The 20,624-nt window shown below is 37.6% G+C and overlaps 1 protein-coding gene and 1 pseudogene across 6 annotated transcripts in view; one reads left to right on the top strand and one right to left on the bottom strand.

Annotated features, from left to right (window-relative positions):
• Positions 1-20,624, bottom strand: part of TET1 (tet methylcytosine dioxygenase 1) — a 121,827-nt gene that overhangs the window by 79,738 nt on the left and 21,465 nt on the right. For 2 of the 5 annotated variants that reach the window (XM_019731737.2, XM_019731738.2), the window contains exon 3: positions 3,878-3,931. The exons of 1 other annotated variant lie outside the window; for it this stretch is intronic. In XM_019731737.2, the coding sequence (XP_019587296.2) occupies positions 3,878-3,931 (54 nt within the window). 2 more of the 5 variants (XM_074339526.1, XM_074339525.1) reach the window with 2 other exon arrangements.
• LOC109447412 (large ribosomal subunit protein eL31) lies at positions 764-1,168 on the top strand (annotated as a pseudogene). The gene has a single exon (XR_002137356.2). The product of XR_002137356.2 is annotated as a large ribosomal subunit protein eL31 (transcript).

Here is a 20,624-nt window from a genome sequence, read left to right as displayed (position 1 = left end):
GTTCTGTTTGGCCCTCCACATCCACGCCACCTTCCACACTCTCTTGCATGCTACAGGAGGCTGACCAGGATATATTTCATCAGTGGGCTTCCTTTCTTTTTTGCTTGTGATTGGGATTAACCAATGAAAGCAGCAGGAAACTGGAGGGCTGGGTATTTATTTCCATACCCTCCTCTCCATGACTTTCTCTTTGTAGAAACACCCCTTTACCAAAGAGCCACAAGAAAAGCTCCTGCTCCCTCTATTCAGCTGAAGCTATTCTACCTGGGTTCCTGCTCCCACTACCTTGCCCCTTTTCAGGCCTAGGAGTGGCAATAGCTCTCTGTTGTCATTAGCCTCAGGATACGCTGCCATCCCTACTTTTTCCCACAACCCTTTCAAACAATCCTTTTCTTAAATTGTCCTCAATACCCCCAATTGACTGTGCAATCTGATTTTCTCCAGGGACAATGACTGACAACATAACCAAGGCGATACTACCTTAAAATTGACTTTCTCGAAGAGAATATGTCCTCCTACCCCAACACATAAAGATTATTTACATAGATATTTCTATCAAGAGGATTTCCAAACCATGCCACTCACAAGTCCAATTTCATGAATCAGGCCTGAAACTATTTCACGCCTTTACCTTACTCAAGAGTCAAGGAAATAATTGTAGCACAGCCAACAAGCTGCGTTCTATATATGAAAATAGATATCATGGAGACACTGCTTTCCCTCTCCCACAATACCTCGCCCTCTTTCTTTCCAACTTGGGGCCCCGCAGGATGGCTCCCGCAAAGAAGGGTGGCGAGAAAAAGAAGGGCCGTTCTGCCATCAACGAGGTAGTGACCAGAGAGTACACCATCAACATTCACAAGCGCATCCGTGGAGTGGGTTTCAAGAAGCGTGCCCCTTGGGCACTCAAAGAGATCTGGAAATTTGCCCATGAAGGAGATGGGAACCCAGATGTGCGCATTGACACCAGACTCAACAAAGCTGTCTGGGCCAAAGGAATAAGGAATGTCCCGTACCGCATCTGGGTGCGGTTGTCCAGAAAGCGTAATGAGGATGAAGATTCACCAAGTAAGCTCTATACATTGGTTACCTACGTACCTGTCACCACTTTCAAAAATCTACAGACAGTTAATGTGGATGAAAACTAACTGCTGATCGTCAAATAAAGTTACAAAACTGCAAAAAAAAAAAAAAAAAGAAAAGAAAAGAAAATAGATATCATTACTAGGGCTTGAGCAGGAGCCTGGTCCACTAGCACCAGTGGGGGCAGGTGTTTATGCTGACCCCCTCTCCCAATCATGCAATTCCCTTTCAAGCCATTAGAGTGCTTTGGACAGAAACTGTCATTTCAGCTAGAGGAAAAGGCTCTCTCTAGTCAGGGATTTAAGATCACTATTTATAGTTTTAAATTTTGAATTAAAGTAGAACGAGTATAGTTTATCAATATAGATAATACATTGTTTAAAGAGGAGAGAGGTGTGAGACACACCAGGCAATTTCAGCCCCACAACCGAATTCAGTATTTGTTAGCAGGTTCTGAGTAAGATAGGACAAGCTTCAATTCTACACCCAATTTCCTTAATCAGACTCTTTATCTATCCAACTACTTCCTAATAGATGATAAAGATGAAAGTTAGTCAGAATACCTATAGCGTCTACCCTGACAAAGAGTAAGAAACCCAGGAAATTTGAAGATCTAAGAGGCCACAGTCAAGGAAAGTTCTCTGGCACAATGCCAAAAGCAAAGAGAGGATTATGAAAGGAAACTAAGTTGTAATTTGTAACTTCTCATCATGATACCCTGTTACGTCCTCATCCAAAAAACCCCAAACAGCAGGTTGTACTCTTCCCCCACACTTCCTCCCAAAACGTTTAGTTGTCTTAACTTAATATCTCCTTCAGGGTTATATAATATTCTATCTTTGTTCTAACTGCATTTTACACATACCAAACTAAAAATCTCAAAGTATTTCAGCATTTCTACTAAGGAGCAGAGAAACAAAGCCTTCTTCGGAGAAAAACAAAAAATATTACGCCCAACAGAAAATTAAAGAACACATGTAAAAATGACAAAATCAGAAATTTTTTTTTTCCTTTTAGACTGTTTCCCCACTCTTGTACAACAAAGGACAGCTATAGAGGAAAGTGAGCAATAATTGGGTTCTGCTTTGTGGCACATGAAATTCAACTACCACAGGCACTTATTTTTTAAAAAGTCAGAGTCCACAGCCATGATTCAAAAAAGCAACACACAGTATATTTACTTCTGAAACTTATTTCAGGTGACAGGACACCCACAGACTAACAAAATAAACATAGAATTAAATAGTACTCCCAAAGCCTAATTCTACTTCCTAGCAAAGCTAGGTGATGATTTAGCTACCAAGCTTAGTCTATATTAGTTTGTCCATGCAGTCTATTCCTTTGTCCTATGCCCCCATCCCTGCCTCCCACAAATTTGAGAGCCATTTATGACAGCAGGACTAAAACTATTTCTCCCTTGAAATTTTAAGACAAAACTCCTAAGTAGGGCTCCCAATAATATACTTCTATAGTTGGGTTGGGGGTAGGGTAGGTGGATCAAGATGCAGAAAACAAAAACAAAACAAATCAAAACAAAAAAGAAGAGGGTTTAATTTACCTTGAAAACAACCAGTATTCTATTTGTTCAGGCCAAGTGAGAATTTGTGCCAGGCAATTTCATTCATTTTACAGTGCCTAGCTAGCACACTGATGTCTATGTAGTATATATTAAATAAATGCTTGTTGGGTGATGAAAAATGTACATGGCAATGCTATGTACACACACGAAACAGAAACTCAAGGTGGTCAGACAAATTAGAAAGCAAGGCAAGGTGTGGTTCTCCATGTCAATAACATTTTCAAGGTATACACTGGGGAAACAAATGAGATAAAAATTTGCCACATCCATGGTTCAACATGTTCTTCCCCTTTGAGTGTTAAACTTTAGTCTCAAAAGAAAAGCTATGATTAGCTTAAAATATTTTAAATTATATGTGCACAATATAATTTTAAAGACCATAGTTTTATTGCTTAATATGTCTTCTTGAATTAAAAACCTTGTTCAGGGTGCTTACTTTTATAATAGTAGTATACCACTTGAAACCTTTAACACATAAGCCCCTATTTGCTTGACTAAAGGTAGTCTCGAACTTTTAGTAATGCCATATGCTTTTAAATTAACCATTTTAAATACTGCACAAAGCTCATAACACAGATTGCTAGCTTATAACCGAATCAGGTTACTACTAAATATTCATAAGGCAAACTATTGAAAATAAAAGAAACAGTCATATTCCTACAGCTCCATGAATGCCAAAATTAAAGATGATATAATGAGACTTTGGGATTAAGCAATTATAATTTAGCTGTAAGATCTCAATGACTTACACACTTCAACTTGAACTAAAACCTCTAAAGACCTTCTCCTTTGGAAAGAAAAGTCACCCATTTTAAAACTGTATCTAATGGAAGGTCTATTAAAATCACAATGGATCATAGCTGTCAACTTCAAACAGTGTCTCTCCTTAAGAGCTTAAGTTTACACAGTGGTGTAACACCACAAATGCAGCTGCTACAAAGGGAGCTACAAAGAAAAATAAATTTAATTCACACCACTTTGCATATAAACTTTTCTTTCTGCAGATGTGTGGAGTTGAAAATAAAGGATGCTAATATGCACATATGCAGCACATCAAAAAAACCACCACTTCAGTTGAGTGAAAATTCATTTATCTATTGAAAATCCAGGAGAATTCACATCTACTGCACTCCAAATTTACCCCTAAGTGACAGAAAAATACTGTATGAAATGGAAAAAATAAAAAATCAAATGATTTAGTCAATAGCTGATTACCTTTAAAACTTTGGGCTTCTTTTCCCTCTGGGGCCTCTTGTTTTCCTTTATAACCTAAAAATAAAAAAATAAATAAAAAAGGCAAATTGCAAAAGGTGCCTCCGTTTGAGAAAAAAAAAAATTAGCTCCCACCCCCCCTAAAATTTTTTTGGCTATTTCTGTATAAAACTACTTATACCATTTAAAATCATCAACATGTTTGCTAGGCAGAACCTAAAGAGCTTATGTAAAATGTATACTTTAAAAGTCACTGAAAAAAAGCCTTGCATAAAGATGAAGTAGGGAAATACCCTTTTTCCCCTTAAAGTCTGTCTTAATTAGCCTCTGCATTCTTCACAGCGAAGCCCACGAGGTAGCCATCTTGCTTGCTTCTGCAGAGGAAGCCTCTACAGTGGAACAGTTCTGCAAACTGCTTTTTGGTATTATTATCATGGTGTTTAAAGGCAGCCCTGGCCTGCCAGCACTGTAGACGTGCTGGGCATGCCTTTTGCAAAAACAGCCCCACAAAGAGTGCAGCCAATGGCAATGCAGAGCTTAGCAACTCCAAAGTGATCTTCTCTGCCTAGCCTTCCTAGACAAAGGATCTCCTGTGTGGCTCCGCTCTCACCACAGGACACAGGCAGCCACAAGCTGCGACATGGAGTTCGCTGCAGAGGATCTGGTCGCGCCGAATTCACAGGAGGCTTCAGCAAAAACAATGCACACAAATCCCCCAGGTCTCCGCCATCGATCCGATGGCGGAGACTCCTTGATTAGTAACCTTTTGGTGGCTCAGAGAGCAGGTCTGCGCGGGGGAGGGGTGCGCGGCCCTGCCTCCAACGTACAGGAGATATAACTGAGCCGGCGGGGGCATTTGGGCTTGCTGAAACTCTGGAAGGTATTGTGCATTTTTACTTTATAAGGCAAGGCTAAATATTGGCGATATTTAAGGCAGGGAGGTTATGTGAGGACAGCGTAGGCTCAGCTGTTGGGCTGCTGGGCTGCGTGTCTCATTCCTCGGGAACCACACCTCTTTGCAGCAGGCGCTTTGCCCAGAAACACAGCAATTTGATTTCTGTCAATAAATGTCCAATGACAAAGGCGGTTTAAAAATAATAATAAAGCCACTTGAAAGGAAAAGGACAGGATGAGGACAAAGTAGAAGGGGAGGAGTTTTCAAAATACACTTGCCACTCTGCTTGGCTGGAGGGAAAAGATTTCTCTCTCTTGCTCTGGACATTTCTGGTGACCTTCACGTCCCAAAGAAATCCCTTCCTTCCAGAAGGTGGACAAATACCTTTGGGACAAAGGAGCACCTTAGGCTCCTCTGTCTCCCAAGATCATCAACTGTCACTGAGCATCTCTCTGCAGAGCTGCCAAGCCGGTCCCCATGTGGAATCTGTCTACACCCCAGGCTGATGGTCAGACAGAGCTACCCACTTCCCAGGGATTGAGACCAGAGCCAGAGGTGGAACAAGCAGCCTCCCACACTCACGCACCTTGACTGCCCCCATGTCCAGCATGTACTAGGCTCTGGGAGAGGTGGGCCCCAAGAGTGGGAACTTGCCAGATGCTGGGAATTTCAGAGCCAGCGGAGTTTGGCTCCCCCCCTTTAGCACCCTGGCCAGGCAACAGTGGCAGTAGAGCAAGAACCAGTAAGTACAGCTGCTGTGAACTGGCAGGTCTCAAGGTCATTGCCAAAATACAGTGCAGAGGACGGTCACAGGCCCATCACAGCCACCTTGACAGCTGCACAGATCTTGGAAAGACAGCCTCAGCTCCATCCTTACAGGGCCAAAGTTTCAGCAGCACATTTGGGGGATTGGCAGGAGGGCCTCCCTGGCTACTCAGCCAAAAATAGGTTTTCCACTTGCAGTTGGATTCAGAACAGATTCCCACAACCAGAAATCGGGAACAGAGTGAAGGCCGGAAGGCCTGTATTTCATCACCCTCGATTCCTGGTCTCTTGGTTTGCCACAAAAGCACACTTTCCATGTTGAAATGGGAAGTCCGACATGCATTGTTTTCCCATTTTAAACTACCTCTCCCTCACCTACCCACCCTCAAAGTTTTTAATATAAGAAGCAAGCCTACTTATAGAAAAACTAGTGGATTCTGATGTAACCACATCCACCAGGGCAACGTCAAGCACACTGAGCCCACACTAAGCTCTCTGTGGGGAAAGAAGCAACTATGAAGTAGGTAGAAAAGCAGGATCAAACACAAGATTTGAAAATGGGTGCAAGACCTTTTCTTAAAAATAGGTGCAAACCCTATGTTTCTTTTTTTTTTTTCAATTACAGTTGACATTCAATATTAGTTTCAGGTGTACAGTACAGCATAGTGGTTAGACATTTATAACTTACGAAGTAATCCCCTGAATAAGTCTAGTGACCCCTCGACACCATAAGGTTATTATAATATTATGGACTATAATCCCTAGGTACATTTCTTTTTCTTTGAAGAGTTGTTTTTTTTGTGGTGAAATATATGTAACATAAAATTTGCCATTTTAACCATTTTTAAGTGCACAATTTAGTGGTATTAAGTACATTCACAATGTTGTGCAATCATCACCATTCTCTATTTCCAGAAACTTTTTTCATCATCCCAAACAGACATCCTGCACCCATTAAACAGTAACTCCTCATTTGTCTTCTCCCAGCCTTTGCTAACTTCTACTTCCTTCTCATGTCTATAAATCTGCCTATTCTAGGTACCTCATATAAATGGTATCACAATATTTGTCGTTCTGTGTCTGACTTACTACACTTGGCATGATGTTTTTAAGATTTATGATTGTTGTAAGATGTATCAGAATTTCATTCCTTTCTAAGACTGAATAATATTTCATTATGTTTATATACCACACTTTATTTATCTATTCTTCTGTTGATGTACATTTGGGTTGTCTCCACCTTTTGGCTATTGTAAATAATACTGCTGTGAAAATTGGTGTACAAATATCTATTTGAGTCCCTGCTTTCAATTCTTTTGAGTGTATACCTGGGAATGAAATTGCTAGATCATATGATAATTCTGTTTAATTTTTTGCAAACTGCCAAACCATTTTCTAAAGTAGCTATATCATTTTACATTCCCATCAGGAATGCACACAAGAGTAGTCCTGCATTTCTTAAAGTGCCTTGCATTTCAATTACAAATCATGCCCCCCCCCCGAATACTTAAAATATAATTTATTTATTTTTTTTTTAAGATTTTATTGGGGAAGGGGAACAGGACTTTATTGGGGAACAATGGTCAAATTGTTGTCCTTTCAATCTTAGTTGTGGGGGGTTCTGTTCAGCTTCAAGTTGTTGTTCTTTCAGTCTTAGTTGTGGAGGGCGCAGCTCAGCTCCAGGTCCAGTTGCCGTTGCTAGTTGCAGGGGGCACAGCCCACCATCCCTTGTGGGAGTCGAACCGGCAACCTTGTGGTTGAGAGGACAGGCTCCAACCAACTGAGCCATCCGGGAGCTCAGCGGCAGCTCAGCTCAAGGTGCCGTGTTCAATCTTAGTTGCAGGGGGCAGAGCCCACCATCCCTTGCGGGACTTGAGGAATTGAACTGGCAACCTGGTTGAGAGCCCACTGGCCCATGTGGGAATCGAACCGGCAGCCTTCGGAGTTAGGAGCATGGAGCTCTAACCGCCTGAGCCACCGGGCCGGCCCCTAAAATATAATTTTTTAAAAAATCAACATTTTCTCAGGTTGACTGCTCAATATTTGGTAGAGTGGTAATGATATATTAAGATATAATTATGTTTTTAAATCAATCTATACCACCTATGTGATCAACATGTTTGCCTCAGTAAAATAAGGCTCAGAGTGTTAGCTGAACTGAATATCCACTTTGGTGAGAAGTCCATTTTTTAAAGCCCCATGGACAAGCATTTTCACTGCATGGGATAGTCATGAAGCCATACAACACTGCACTTCACAACCTAAGCAAACATTGCAGGTCTGTGTGCCGTGTTCTGTAAAATGAGTGAATAAAGCCAAAGCTCATCCCAGCTAAATATGAGAGTTAATGCAAGTGACCAGAGCTAACATTAACTCCAAGTATCCAACTGATAACTACACCACAAAATTCTGCACTTGTTTGAACACAGAATAGAGATTGGTAACCTCTATTTGTTGTGACATCTGTTCTAAATCCTGTACTTAAAACAGATTTGACAGTCTCAGTTCAGGGCATAGGTGATGGAGAGAATAAGCAGAAATTACTAGCAGAAAAATTGGAGGTCAAGAGAACCAATCTCTTATTATTTAAGGCAAAGTGCATACAACTAGATCCTACTGAAAGAACAACAGATCTGAAACTAAGAAACTTTGTGTTCTAGTCCTATTTATTCAGTTATTTTTGTCACTTAATTTGTTTTTCCCACAGGGAATCATGATTGCATGAGTTGATATTTAGTCTTGTCATAACACACGTATATTAGGTTCTTTCAAATATTATAAAATGAGATCTCTTATCTCTTAAAACTAAAAAAGAACATCAGAAAAAAATTTACTCTACTGTTTCATTTCATAAAGTGAGACCCAAAGAGGTAAAATTACTTAGCTCAGGTTACACAGCAAGTTAGAACTTGACATGAGCCTAGTTATAACCACCTATGCTGTTCTCTCTACAACTCCTCTTCATTTTCAATACCCAAGGACATACATAAATATCCCAAAATAACCTTAAGAGAAATGTCTTCAAACTCACATTTTTCATTTTTAGGATTGATAAAGAGCAGCTCAGATTTCTAGAAGATTGGTATTTTAAATCAACAGTATATTATGTGTACTTTTGGAAAAATATATTTTTGTGCTTTTGGAAATAAATTTATGGGTAATTTCAAAAATCTACGTCTCTTTCCCAGCATAAGTAATTCTGCAGCCACAAGAAACTAGACATGCAAACACTGCCTAGGAGGAGTCTTCTAAATTAATCTCAGGAGTAATTAATTCACTCTTCCTCAAAATTGACACCTTAGCAACATTCTCCTCTCCCATGAAATCCTCTCATATTTCCCTTATGCACTGTTGGGGAGAGAGGGGTCATAGCTTTCGCAGTGATAAATGCATAAAGATATTCCAAATACCATGTTTTGTAAACTTCCAATCAATAAGAGTAAGGAAAAGATGGCTCATACTTTTCACGATTCTAACCACAACACAGGAGGACGTGAGGACAGGAGGGCATTGCAGCTATTAAAAGTCACACTCCAGTATGGCTGTGAAGGGGCTATGGGGATAAAAGCACAGAAATAAATATGCTACCTACCACTTAGGTAATAAGGCTGGCTCATTGAGCATGCATATAAAGAGATGTTATCAGCCTTTACTTCTCTACCATTTCAGATTGAAATGTCACTTTTCTGTTCCATCATTCAATTTTCCATAATTGAAAGTCCTTTCAAAAGCCAACACAATGATGCTCCTGTCAATTAAGCTGATCATCACAAATATCAGGTATCTTTTCAAAGGAAGAACTACGGAGAGGTGATTGGTTTGTCCTAGATCTCAAAACCCTTGTTTTCAAGCTAGAAAACACCCTTGTATAACTAAATCCCCTAATCAGAAAACAAGCATTACTGTATTTTGAGAATGAGTGTATGTAAAATGTTTTTGTTGAGATGACAATTATTCAGGAAGGGTTAATTTCTCTAGTTTTTGACCTCATTTACTAGAGTCTCACACAATCTATAGAGAAGCAAGATTTGTCTGCCTAGAAATAAGTTACTCTCTCAGCTGGGTAACTGTACTGGTTAAATGCTTCTGATGTTTGGAGTAAGGGATGCCCTTCTTTTGTTCATTCCAGAAGAATAGAGAACACCAACTATATTAGAGACACTGCTTAACACCTGTGGGATCTCTGACTTAATGAATAACTCTTTTCCAGGGAATTTAATTCAGGTAGAAAGAAGAAATTATAGTTTTTTCGGGGGACCAAACAAATAAACAAAAAAAATTGCCATTGAGCCCATTAATATTTATAATAGAAAGTCTACAATTAATTTTTGTCCAAAATCTGTTAGCTTTTCCTGCTATCCAAATACTTATTCAATGGGCACATTAGCTCTTATTTAAAATAAGTAAAGGGTCCTCGATGTTCTTACTAGAAACATTTCTTCTAACTTACTACCATTTCTGTGTCTGAAGCTTTCAAATGTAAAGCCCTTTAGGAGTGAGTACCTTTGTGGGGTCAGGAGATAGACTTGCTGTAACAAGACAAAAAGGTTATTTTTACCAGAATGCACTTTAAAATCAATAGTTAAGGAGTTCAAGCTTACAGTTGTGTAAACTGTGCAAGATTTAAATGAAAAACTTGCCTATCTTTATTAGGAATGTTTTAGCATAAACAATTATAATGGCTTCTCTGTAGATACTCTTAATGACTGGTGAAAAAAATGCAATTTTGCCCAAAATCTGTTTGATTTACTTGACTTCCAAATATTTATTCAATGGGCACATTAGATTTTTTTTATTATTGTTATTATTATTATTATTATTTAACAATTAGACATTTACACCCCTCACAAAGTGATAACCCCAACAAGTCCACTACCCATCTGACGCCATACGTAGCTATTACAATACCACTGACTATATTCCTTGTATGCTGTACTTTACATCCCATGACTATATATATATATATATATATATATATATATATATATAATTATAGGTGACATTCAACATGTTAGCTCTTAATGTTTAAAGTGAAATAAGTGGTCCTTGCTATTTTTACTAGATATTTATAAACTATGAATTGATATTTTCCTTACCCCTAACATCAATTCTTTCAAGAACATAAGTCAAACTGCATTCACGAATGCTGTGATTAAATTTTTAACTTTATGAATATGTACCCATATTTTTGCAGGGCTGCATTTGCTAATCATCATCATAAATGAAGTGTTAGCGGGTTTGGGAAGAGGAAGGATCACTATGCCCCAAAATTCTTTTAATCACTAACTATGCATGTGATAAAAGGAAATTGCTTTAGATGTTTGGAAAAGAAAGTATCATTTCCTCCTGGCCTGTCCACCTTAAAATATTAGATTATACAAAAAACAAAACAAAAACAAAAAAAATATATTAGCTTATACAATATCAAAATATTATCTTACACAAGATCAGTATGTCCCTGTTGGGATCCAAATCCCAATGATGAAATTAACTATGGGACCTTGAACAAGTCCTCCACCTGTAGTCTCAGTGGTTGACTGAGATATTAGGGTTTAATGCTAGAATGGCTATGAAAAGCAGGTGGTATGCCATCTGACTTCCAGGTGGTTCTATTGCAGCAATGGAGAATCATGGCTGTCACTAAAGAAAACTGTATAAATAAACAACGTAATGAACACTTAAAACTCAATTAGTATAAAAATTACAGCTATTCAAACACAATATTTTGGGACACTGGAACCTCTCCCAGATAAATATACTATTAACAAGATTTCTGCTAGAGTTGGGGCATGCTAATTCCACCATACCATCATAACATAATCTTACATTTATTAAAAAGAATATGAAACTTTCACCTCCAGTGATAAAAGTGGGAATTATTTGGAACAACTCTCCTGCCAAAGACAATCAGAAAAGCTACACAAAATATAAAAACATCTGCGTGAAGGCAAAAAGAGTGAAAAATTACCATGATAGTGTAGAATTACCAGTCCAGGATTCAGAGGGGAATGAGGTTCAGGGAAGGTAAAGATATTTTAAATAAAACTAAAAAATGGAGAGAAGTTGAAAAGATGGTTAAAGAGAAATGTAATCTTGAAATTAAAATATAGAAGCAGTGGAATTGGTAAATTTAAAGAGTTTAAATATTTGATTCATGTCAAAACATTATATTTTTTTGCAACATGAACCTATAGAATTCTTACACATCTCTTTCAAGTTTCATAAGTGTGAAAGATAGCAGCTATCACCTTAGCATGACTATTCTCCGTCTCCTTCTTGGTCCATTCTCCAGGGTCTTCACATTTTGCTTGTTGCCCCAGTTCAGTGACATACAATCCAAGCCAAGGGCTCCAATCCCAGATCAACTGTGTGGTCTTAGACAAATTACTTGGCTTCTCTATCTCTAATTCTCAGTGTCTTTGTACATTGAGGAAAGAATGTGTATTTCATAGGATTGTTTTGAGGATTAAATGACACAGTGAGCATGTCAGTGCTTAACACAGTACTGGGAGCTTAGTAAGTACTAGACACGTGATAGTTATTCCGTCCTTCAGATATCAATGCTTACTATATACCAGTTCTACATCTCTGATCAGTAGTATTCAACCCAACCAACATTTGTTTGGTGTCTACAAAATGCCAGGCACTATATAGGGAGGGAAATGAAAGGCAAGAAAAAAATTCTAGCTTCCTCAGGCAACCCAGTGAAGTTTCTACATAGTAAAAAGTAAAGTTCACTCATAACTTTGAATGACAAAATAAAAAGAAAAGATTAAGCACAGTAACCAAAGAGAAAATAATCGATAAAATAGAGTTCATCAAAATGGAAAACTTTTGGGGGTGGGCTGGTTAGCTCAGTTGGTTAGAGCGCAGTGCTCTTAACAAGGCCACCGATTCAATTCCTACATGGGCCACTGTGAGCTGCGCCCTCCACAACTAGATTGAAACAACTACTTGACTTGGAGCTGAGGGGCCTGGAAAAACACAAATAAGTAAAAGTTTAAAAAAAAAATTGAAAACTTTTTTGTTTCAAAGGATGTATCACAAGAATGAAAAGATAACTCTTAGAAAGAAAACATTTGTAAATCATATATCTGATAGGGGTCTAGTATCCAGAACACATAAAGAACACTAGCAACTCAACAAAAAGACAACCTAATTTTAAAATGGGCAAAAAGACTTTGTTATGGTCTGAGTGTGTGTCCCCAGCCCTCCAATTCATATGTTAAAATCCTAACACCCAATGTGATACTATTAGAAGGTGGGGCCTTGGGAGGTGCATAAGTCAAGAGGGTGGAATAACCAAGAATGGGATTAGTGCCTTATAAAAGAAGCTGCAGAGAGATTCCAAGCCTCTTCTACCAGGTGAGGACAGGGTGAAAAGGAGTAAGCTATGAACCAACCAAAGAATCTTCACGAATCATGCTGGTGACTTGACCTTGGACTTCCCAGCCTCCGAAACTATGAGAAATAAACTGCTGTTTCCAAACTACCTAGTCTGTAATATTTTCTTATAGCAGTTGGAAGGGACTAAGGCAGATTTGAACAGACTCTTCTCCAAAGAAGATATATGAATGACTAATAAGCACAGGAAAAGATGCTTGACATCATTGGTCATTAGGGAAATGCAAATCAAAACCAGCTACCCACTAGGATAGCAATAATAAACAAGTTAGATAATAACAAGCATTGGTGGGGATACAAAGAAATTATAACCCCATGCATTGATGGTTGGAATATAAAATAGTATAGCTGCTTTTGAAAGGTTTGGCAATTCCATCAACAAAGTTACCATATGACCCAGCAATTTCATTACTACAATTCTCTATCACATATCCTAGGAATATACACAAAATAACTGAAAACACATCCCCACAAAAACCTGTACACAAATATTCCTAATAGCATTCTTCGTAATAGCCAAAAACTAGAAACAACCCAAAAGTCTATACACTGATGAATGTATATACAAAATGTGTTTTTTCATACAATAAAATGTTATTCAGCCTTAAAAGGGAATGGAGTACTGATACATGTTACGACACAGATGAAAACATTACACTAAGTGACACAAAAGACAAATATTGTATGATTCCATTTACATGAAATGTCAAAGACCAAAAAAAGGCTAATCCATAAAGACAAAAGCAGATTAGTGGTTGCCAGCAGCAAAGGGAGGGGAGAATGGAGAGTGACCACCTAATTATACTGGGTTTCTTTGCAGGGTGTTGAAAATGTTCTAGAATTAGGTAGTGGTGATGGTTGCACAACCTTGTAAATATACTAAAGACCACTGAACTACACACTTTAAAAGGAGTGAATTTTATAATATGTGAATTATATCTGAATTTTAAAAGATTGTTTAATTATCCTTTATCATAGTGGAATGTGTAACTCTACTACTTACTTGCTAGCTACAGGGAATTAAACACATTTTTTAAGTGGGCTTCTGTAATATTTCTTAGTCGGCAAAATGAGAGTCCTAATACTTTTACTTCATGGGTCATTGTCAGGATTGAATATGGTGACATTAAGCCCGTTAGCACAGTGTCTGTCTGGCCAACAGCAGACCCTCCATAAATGTTAATTTCTTTATATTCCTTTCCTTTGCCAGCTTCCTTTATTTCAAGTCAAAGAATTTTCGATTTTGTCAAAATCTTATGTACCTAATTAGCAATGATCATAGTTCCCTGGTTGTTGGTTCTTTAAAAAGAAAAGTTAAACACTATTTCATTTTGTTTTGTTTTATTGATTTTTTTTTTTTTAATCTCATAGTTAAAAGAAGGGTCTCTAGAAAATGGAATAAGGTGAATAAAGAAGGTAATTTAAGGGCCTGCCCGGTGGCTCAGGCGGTTGGAGCTCCGTGCCCCTAACTCCGAAGGCTGCCAGTTCGATTCCCACATGGGCTCTCAACCATAAGGTTGCCGGTTCAACTCCTCAAGTCCCGCAAGGGATGGTGGGCTCCGTCCCCTGCAACTAAGATTGAACACAGCACCTTGAGCTGAGCTGCCACTGAGCTCCCAGATGGCTCAGTTGGTTGGAGTGTGTCCTCTCAACTACAAGGTTGCCAGTTCAACTCCTCCAGTCCCGCAGGGACAGTGGGCTCTGCCCCCTGCAACTAGCAAAGGCAACTAGACCTGGAGCTGAGTTGCGCCCTCCACAACTAAGATTGAAAAGGACAACAACTTGACTTGGGAAAAAAAAAGTCCTGGGAGTACGCACTGTTCCCCAATAAAGTCCTATTCCCCTTCCCCAATAAAATCTTTTTTTTTTTTTAAAGAAGGTAATTTAATTTCTATGTTGCCTAGTAGGCAAATCTCCCTGCAATTCTGTATTAGCTTCTTAACAAGTTACTTATTCCTGAAAGTGTAGAAGAAACTAACACACACTTTTCTCTCCATATTTAAACTATATCAACTCCATCCAAAATTTCATGGCTTGGTTCAACTGTGGGCTTCCACTGCCTTGTTCTCCCACTTCCTCCTGCCTTGATCTTACTTTTGCTCTTTAACAGAAAACTCACCACAAAATGGTGTTGCATATAAAAATATGACATAAATAAGCTGTAGAGTGTAAATGTGTAGAATATAGCAGAAACACCAAAACCCTCTCATTATACAAGGACAAGAAAATAACTGTGGCATTGTCGTCTCGTGGGAAACCACAACTGTAATTCTCCACCACTTGGGAACAGTAAAAGCAATTCATTCATAATGCATCTTAATTCTCCATCAGGAAAAATGTTTTTGCATTTTGAAATGGTGTGTACTGGCCACTAAGAAGGACTTCAGTTACTTTCCTCGAAATAACATGAATCAAGTGGCAAGAGAAAAGAGGTAAAAGTAATGCAATGAATGTGCAAATTTATTCAAGGATATTACAATAACTACCACATTTAAGCATCTATTACTTGTATGTAGCAGGCGCTCTGCCTGACCGTTTATAAACGTCTCTTCTGCTCATGACATCCCTGCTTCACAGGTCTGAACATCACAGTGTTAAAAATAGATCCATTCTCACTGAAGACCACCAAGGGGAGTATCGGAAACTCTTAGTATAATTGTTTCTTAACCATAAGAATAGCGGTCAGTTTCATTCTTTCAAAGTCTTAAAAACGTGTGATTCTTTTACTTATTCTGTATTTAGGGAGTAGAAGACATGATTTCATTTTTATGAAATCTAATAAAAGCTATGGACCATCTCTCCAGAAAAATGCATATAAAAATATATTGCATATAATTTTGAGGAGATGGGATAAGCTATGGTCCATCTTTCCAGAAAAATGCCTATAAAAACAATACGTTGGGGCCGGCCTGGTGGCTCAGGCGGTTAGAGCTCCATGATCCTAACTCCAAAGGCTGCCAGTTCGATTCCCACATGGGCCAGTGGGCTCTCAACCACAAGGTTGCCAGCTGATTCCTCGACTCCCGCAAGGGATGGTGGGCAGCGCCCCCTGCAACTATGATTGAACACAGCACCTTGAGCTGAGCTGCTGCTGAGCTCCCGGATGGCCCAGTTGGTTGGAGTGCGTTCTCTCAACCATAAGGTTGCCGGTTCAACTCCCGCAAGGGATGGTGGGCTGTGCCCCCTGCAACTAGCAATGGCAACTGGACCTGGAGCTGAGCTGCGCCCTCCACAACTAAGACTGAAAGGACAACAACTCGAAGCTGAACAGCACCCTCCACAACTAAGATTGAAAGGACAACAACTTGACTTGGGGAAAAAAAAAAGGTCTGGAAGTACACAATGTTCCCCAATAAAGTCCTGTTCCCCTTCCCCAATAAAAAAATCTAAAAAAAACACACAAAAAAAACCAAACAAAAAAACCAATATGTTGCATATAATTTTGAGGGGAAGAACAGAGCACTAAAGCATATCCAGATTAAAAGCCTCTAATGTAGAAGTTCTATTTTTATGATTTCTGAAATATTATTTGAAAGAAGAGTGTTTGGATCATTTAAAGTAGGATCAAATTAGTCTTAGGAATTTTGTCTAGTAACCAAAAAAATATGTGGAAAATTTAGGGAGACTAAAGCACTAATATAATAACAGTAATTTTAAAATTCTGTTTTTTTCCACAGTAGCTAAAAATACACCAAGTACCTAATCTGAGCTGGCTAGTATCCAATCATTAGTTAGGAAATATGCTGAAATGCCAGCTCAGTCACCATCTTTGAGAGGGTATTAAGATGTGTTTACCAAAAAGAATGTAATAGAAACTTTTCTGATTTGGGAAGAAGAAAACGGACTTGAGTTTCCAAAAAATTGTATCTGTACTACAAACTTTAGGTTCCCAAAGTAAAGATTTAGAAATCATTAAGCAATAACTCATTAGCAAAATACTAAATATTTTGGTTAACATTTTTAGCTTGAAATAAAAGACTATTGATTCCAATGTCAAGGAAATAATCTGAAATGGGAAACAAAATTTATACAAAAAAAGTTTACTACAATGTGAAAAATTTTAAGAAACTGAAGCATCCAGAAACAAAAAAATAATTTAGTAGATTATGTCTATTTTCCCTAGAGGAATGCACATTTTTTTTTAAATGTTAACACATTTTTAATCACAAGGGGAAATGCTGATGACATACTGAGTGAAAAAAGGACAAAATGTACCCATTTGACTTTGACTTATTTTTTTAATGCAGAAAAAATACCGGGAGCAAATATGCCAATATATTCATGGAGCTTGCCTCTAGGTAGGTAGGATTTTTTTTCCTGCTTCTAAACTTTATAAATGCAAATTACTTTGATTTAGCATGTTTTATTACTTTTTAAAGTAACACAAGCTCATTATGTAAAAATTCAAATCACAGACGAATATTTAAGCAAAAAATTAAAGTCACGTACTTTCTAATACACCCCTCCTCCATCCAAAAAATTTAATCCTCAGAGGTAAACACTTCAACAGTTTGGTTTGGCAGGTATCCTTCTAGAATTGTTTTTCTAAATTCCATTTACAATTAGAAAAATACATGATTTTGAGCTTTTCATGCTCTTTACCCCTTAGAATTTTGAGTGGTTAAAACTTTGCATCTTGGTATAACTGAATCACAACTGCATACGGCGGTAATTTTAAACACAGGCATCAGCTTTTTAACACATTTTAAAAGTGTTCTGTATCTTCCTAAAAACTGTTCTCTCAAGTCTTCTATTTGAATTTCTGTTACAGAGATCGCATGATCCTAATATTTTTGGTATTTGAAAATGACATGTACAGAATAAACCCCAAAATGTTTTGGAGTAGTAGCTGCTAAGATGATATGTGAAGTACATATGGAATACAATAAATGGTTTATGGTGTACTTTTTAAAAAGGGATATTGGTATGCGAAAAATGGACAATCTTACAATTTAAACAGCTCACTCCTAATTACTGCTCTCTGCAGGAGAACACCATGCCCTTCTTTTAAAAACAGTGACTCAGTATTAATGGGACATAACGGAATCAGAAAAGAGCAAGATTTCTCTTTTGTTGCTTTCATAACAGATGTGAAGAGCTGATGATCATTAGCCACGCTTTCTGGATACTCAGGACTTGAGTATCATTATCAAGGTGACCCAAATTGCTTACATTGCTTTGATTTATTTCTAGTTGTATCTTATTTTAGCATGATAATAATGCAAAAAGGTAAGATCCCATCTCTCCTTCCTGGTAACAGTTGTGCTACATTATAGTGCCACTAAGTCTGGCTACTTTATAAGGAGAATGACTTTTTTTCTTTCTTCATTTTTATTAAATTTATTGGGGTGACATTGGTTAGTAAAATTATATAGGTTTCAATGTGCAGTATTATAATACATCATCCATATACTGCATTGTGTGTTGGAGAATGACTGTTACAGCTTTGAAACTATCAACTCTTGAAATACTACTAGGGAATGAAAAACCAAGAGGTGGAAGAACAAAAAGATGTGGAGTCACGCTCCATAGCAAAATAAAAAACATGTACCATAATGCGGTGCTCACTATCGTAGGATAGTATACCTTGGGTTATGCTGACACTAGATAAAGGTGTTAGACAGTTTCCCACATTTATTTCCTGGATAAGATGATATACACAAAATGGCAAGGTAAGATTTGAACCATAGTGACAAGATTCTAGAAATTAATACCTGCAGGTCAGAATCAATCAAGATCAGCATGGTTTTGATGACATACTTGGGATTTACACATGCCAGTATCCTAGACCCCAAAGGCTTTTCTTTCCTATGGTCAGCTCTGTGGTTAGGTATGCTACTGAAGTCTCAGTAGTGATCCAAAGAGATTCCTTAAAGGCATATTTAAGGACATATAACATCTGCCCTCAATTGAAGGAGTTGGTAGCAAAAATTTGTTCCATATGCCATATACAACATATGCCAAAATGAGATCCAGCTGTTTGAAAACACGAAGAAAAGCAGTGGCCAGGAGAGGCCAGTCCCATCCCCACTCCCACTAAAATGGATAAAATAAAACAAGAATGTCAACCAATTATGAAATCACACCTGGAACTAGACTGCTATCACACTATTCCTAAGATAGTGAACCGTTGATGGTTCAATTTGTACCGTATATGATTTAACTTTTGGCTTTCCAAGTACAACCTAAGTAGGTATTACTGTTTTCCAGGTGGAATTTGCATTAGCTAAGAGGATAGCACAATAATAAACAGAACACTTTACAGTGTTACCTAGTACAGTAATACTTAATCTAACCAAACATATAATAATAACCCTGTAATATTTTTGGGGGGGGGGGAAATCAACATCAACTAGAGTAAAATATAAGAGATTATTTCACTTAGGCAACCAATTCATAAATTGCTCATTTAGTCATTCAATTAATGATTAAATGTATAATATACCAAAACATCATAATGCAATACCCAACCCTCAGAAGCATATCTACAAACAACTGTATTTTGGTTCCTTTTGGTATTATATACACTAAAAATTATTTTTGAACGTGTAACCTGACCAAAACATCTACTCTCTGTTTCTAAAAAACTCCCACCCCCACTTTTTACTTCTATCACTATTCAATAACTAGGGTAATGCATATGTCTCAAAATGCTAAGTTACAAATACACATGAGGAATATATAGCCAAGAGCAAATTCCTAGATGACTATGAGTTATAATGTTAATGGTTTTAATTATCTGTATTTCTGAACATGGAGAACACTGAACTAGGCTTGGCAGAAAAATAACATTTTATCTCTTGGCCAAAAATATCTCTGGGAAGACTATCTAATCACCCTATTGTACAATTAAAAGAAATTCTATTTTATCATCAGAGACAAAAATGTAATCTATGACCAAAATAAGTAAGTCAAAAATTGTTTTTTATAATACTTCTCCCAGAGATTAATAGTTAACATTTTGAGAAACGGCATATGCCTTCAGGGGCTAAATATATTTTAGAGAAAAAAAAAATTCTAAGAGTTCTGTTTCAGATAAGCACTAACAAAAAACTACGAAACATTAACATTTTTAGAACTACAAATTTATTTTCTTTTTCTCACTCCAACTCTCAGTAAGTAAAATAATTCTAATGTGAGGATCAAATACCAATATTTTTAGGTATCAAAGTAAATGGCCTTAATGACTGATAATAGCATCAAATACATAACAACAAAAAAAATTTGACATCTATCAAAAGAGAAAAAAATCAAATACATAAGAATAAAATTAATGAAATGATTCCATATTGAAAACTGCAACACATCATTGAAAGAAATGTTACATAAATAAAAATATACCATAATTTGTATATCAACTATACTTCAATTTAAAATAAGTAATCAATTAATTTTTAAAAATTGCACACACACACACACACACACACACACATACACACACACACACACACCATGGTCATGAACTTGTAGATTAAATATTATAAAAATGTCAGTCTCGGGGCGGCCCGATGGCTCAGTTGGTTAGAGCGTGAGCTCTGAACAACAGGGTGGCCCGATCAATTCACACATGGGCCAGTGAGCTGCACCCTCCACAAATAGATTGAAGACAATGAGCTGCCACTCAGCTTCCAGAAGGGTAGCTGGATGGCTCAGTTGGTTAGAGCGCAAGCTCTTAGCAACAGGGTT

The sequence above is a fragment of the Rhinolophus sinicus genome, linkage group LG07 (genome assembly GCF_036562045.2).
Source record: "Rhinolophus sinicus isolate RSC01 linkage group LG07, ASM3656204v1, whole genome shotgun sequence".
NCBI classification, from domain to species: domain Eukaryota; kingdom Metazoa; phylum Chordata; class Mammalia; order Chiroptera; family Rhinolophidae; genus Rhinolophus; species Rhinolophus sinicus.
The sequence above is the reverse complement of the archived record's forward strand: the minus strand, read 5'-3'. Positions and strand labels throughout refer to the sequence as shown.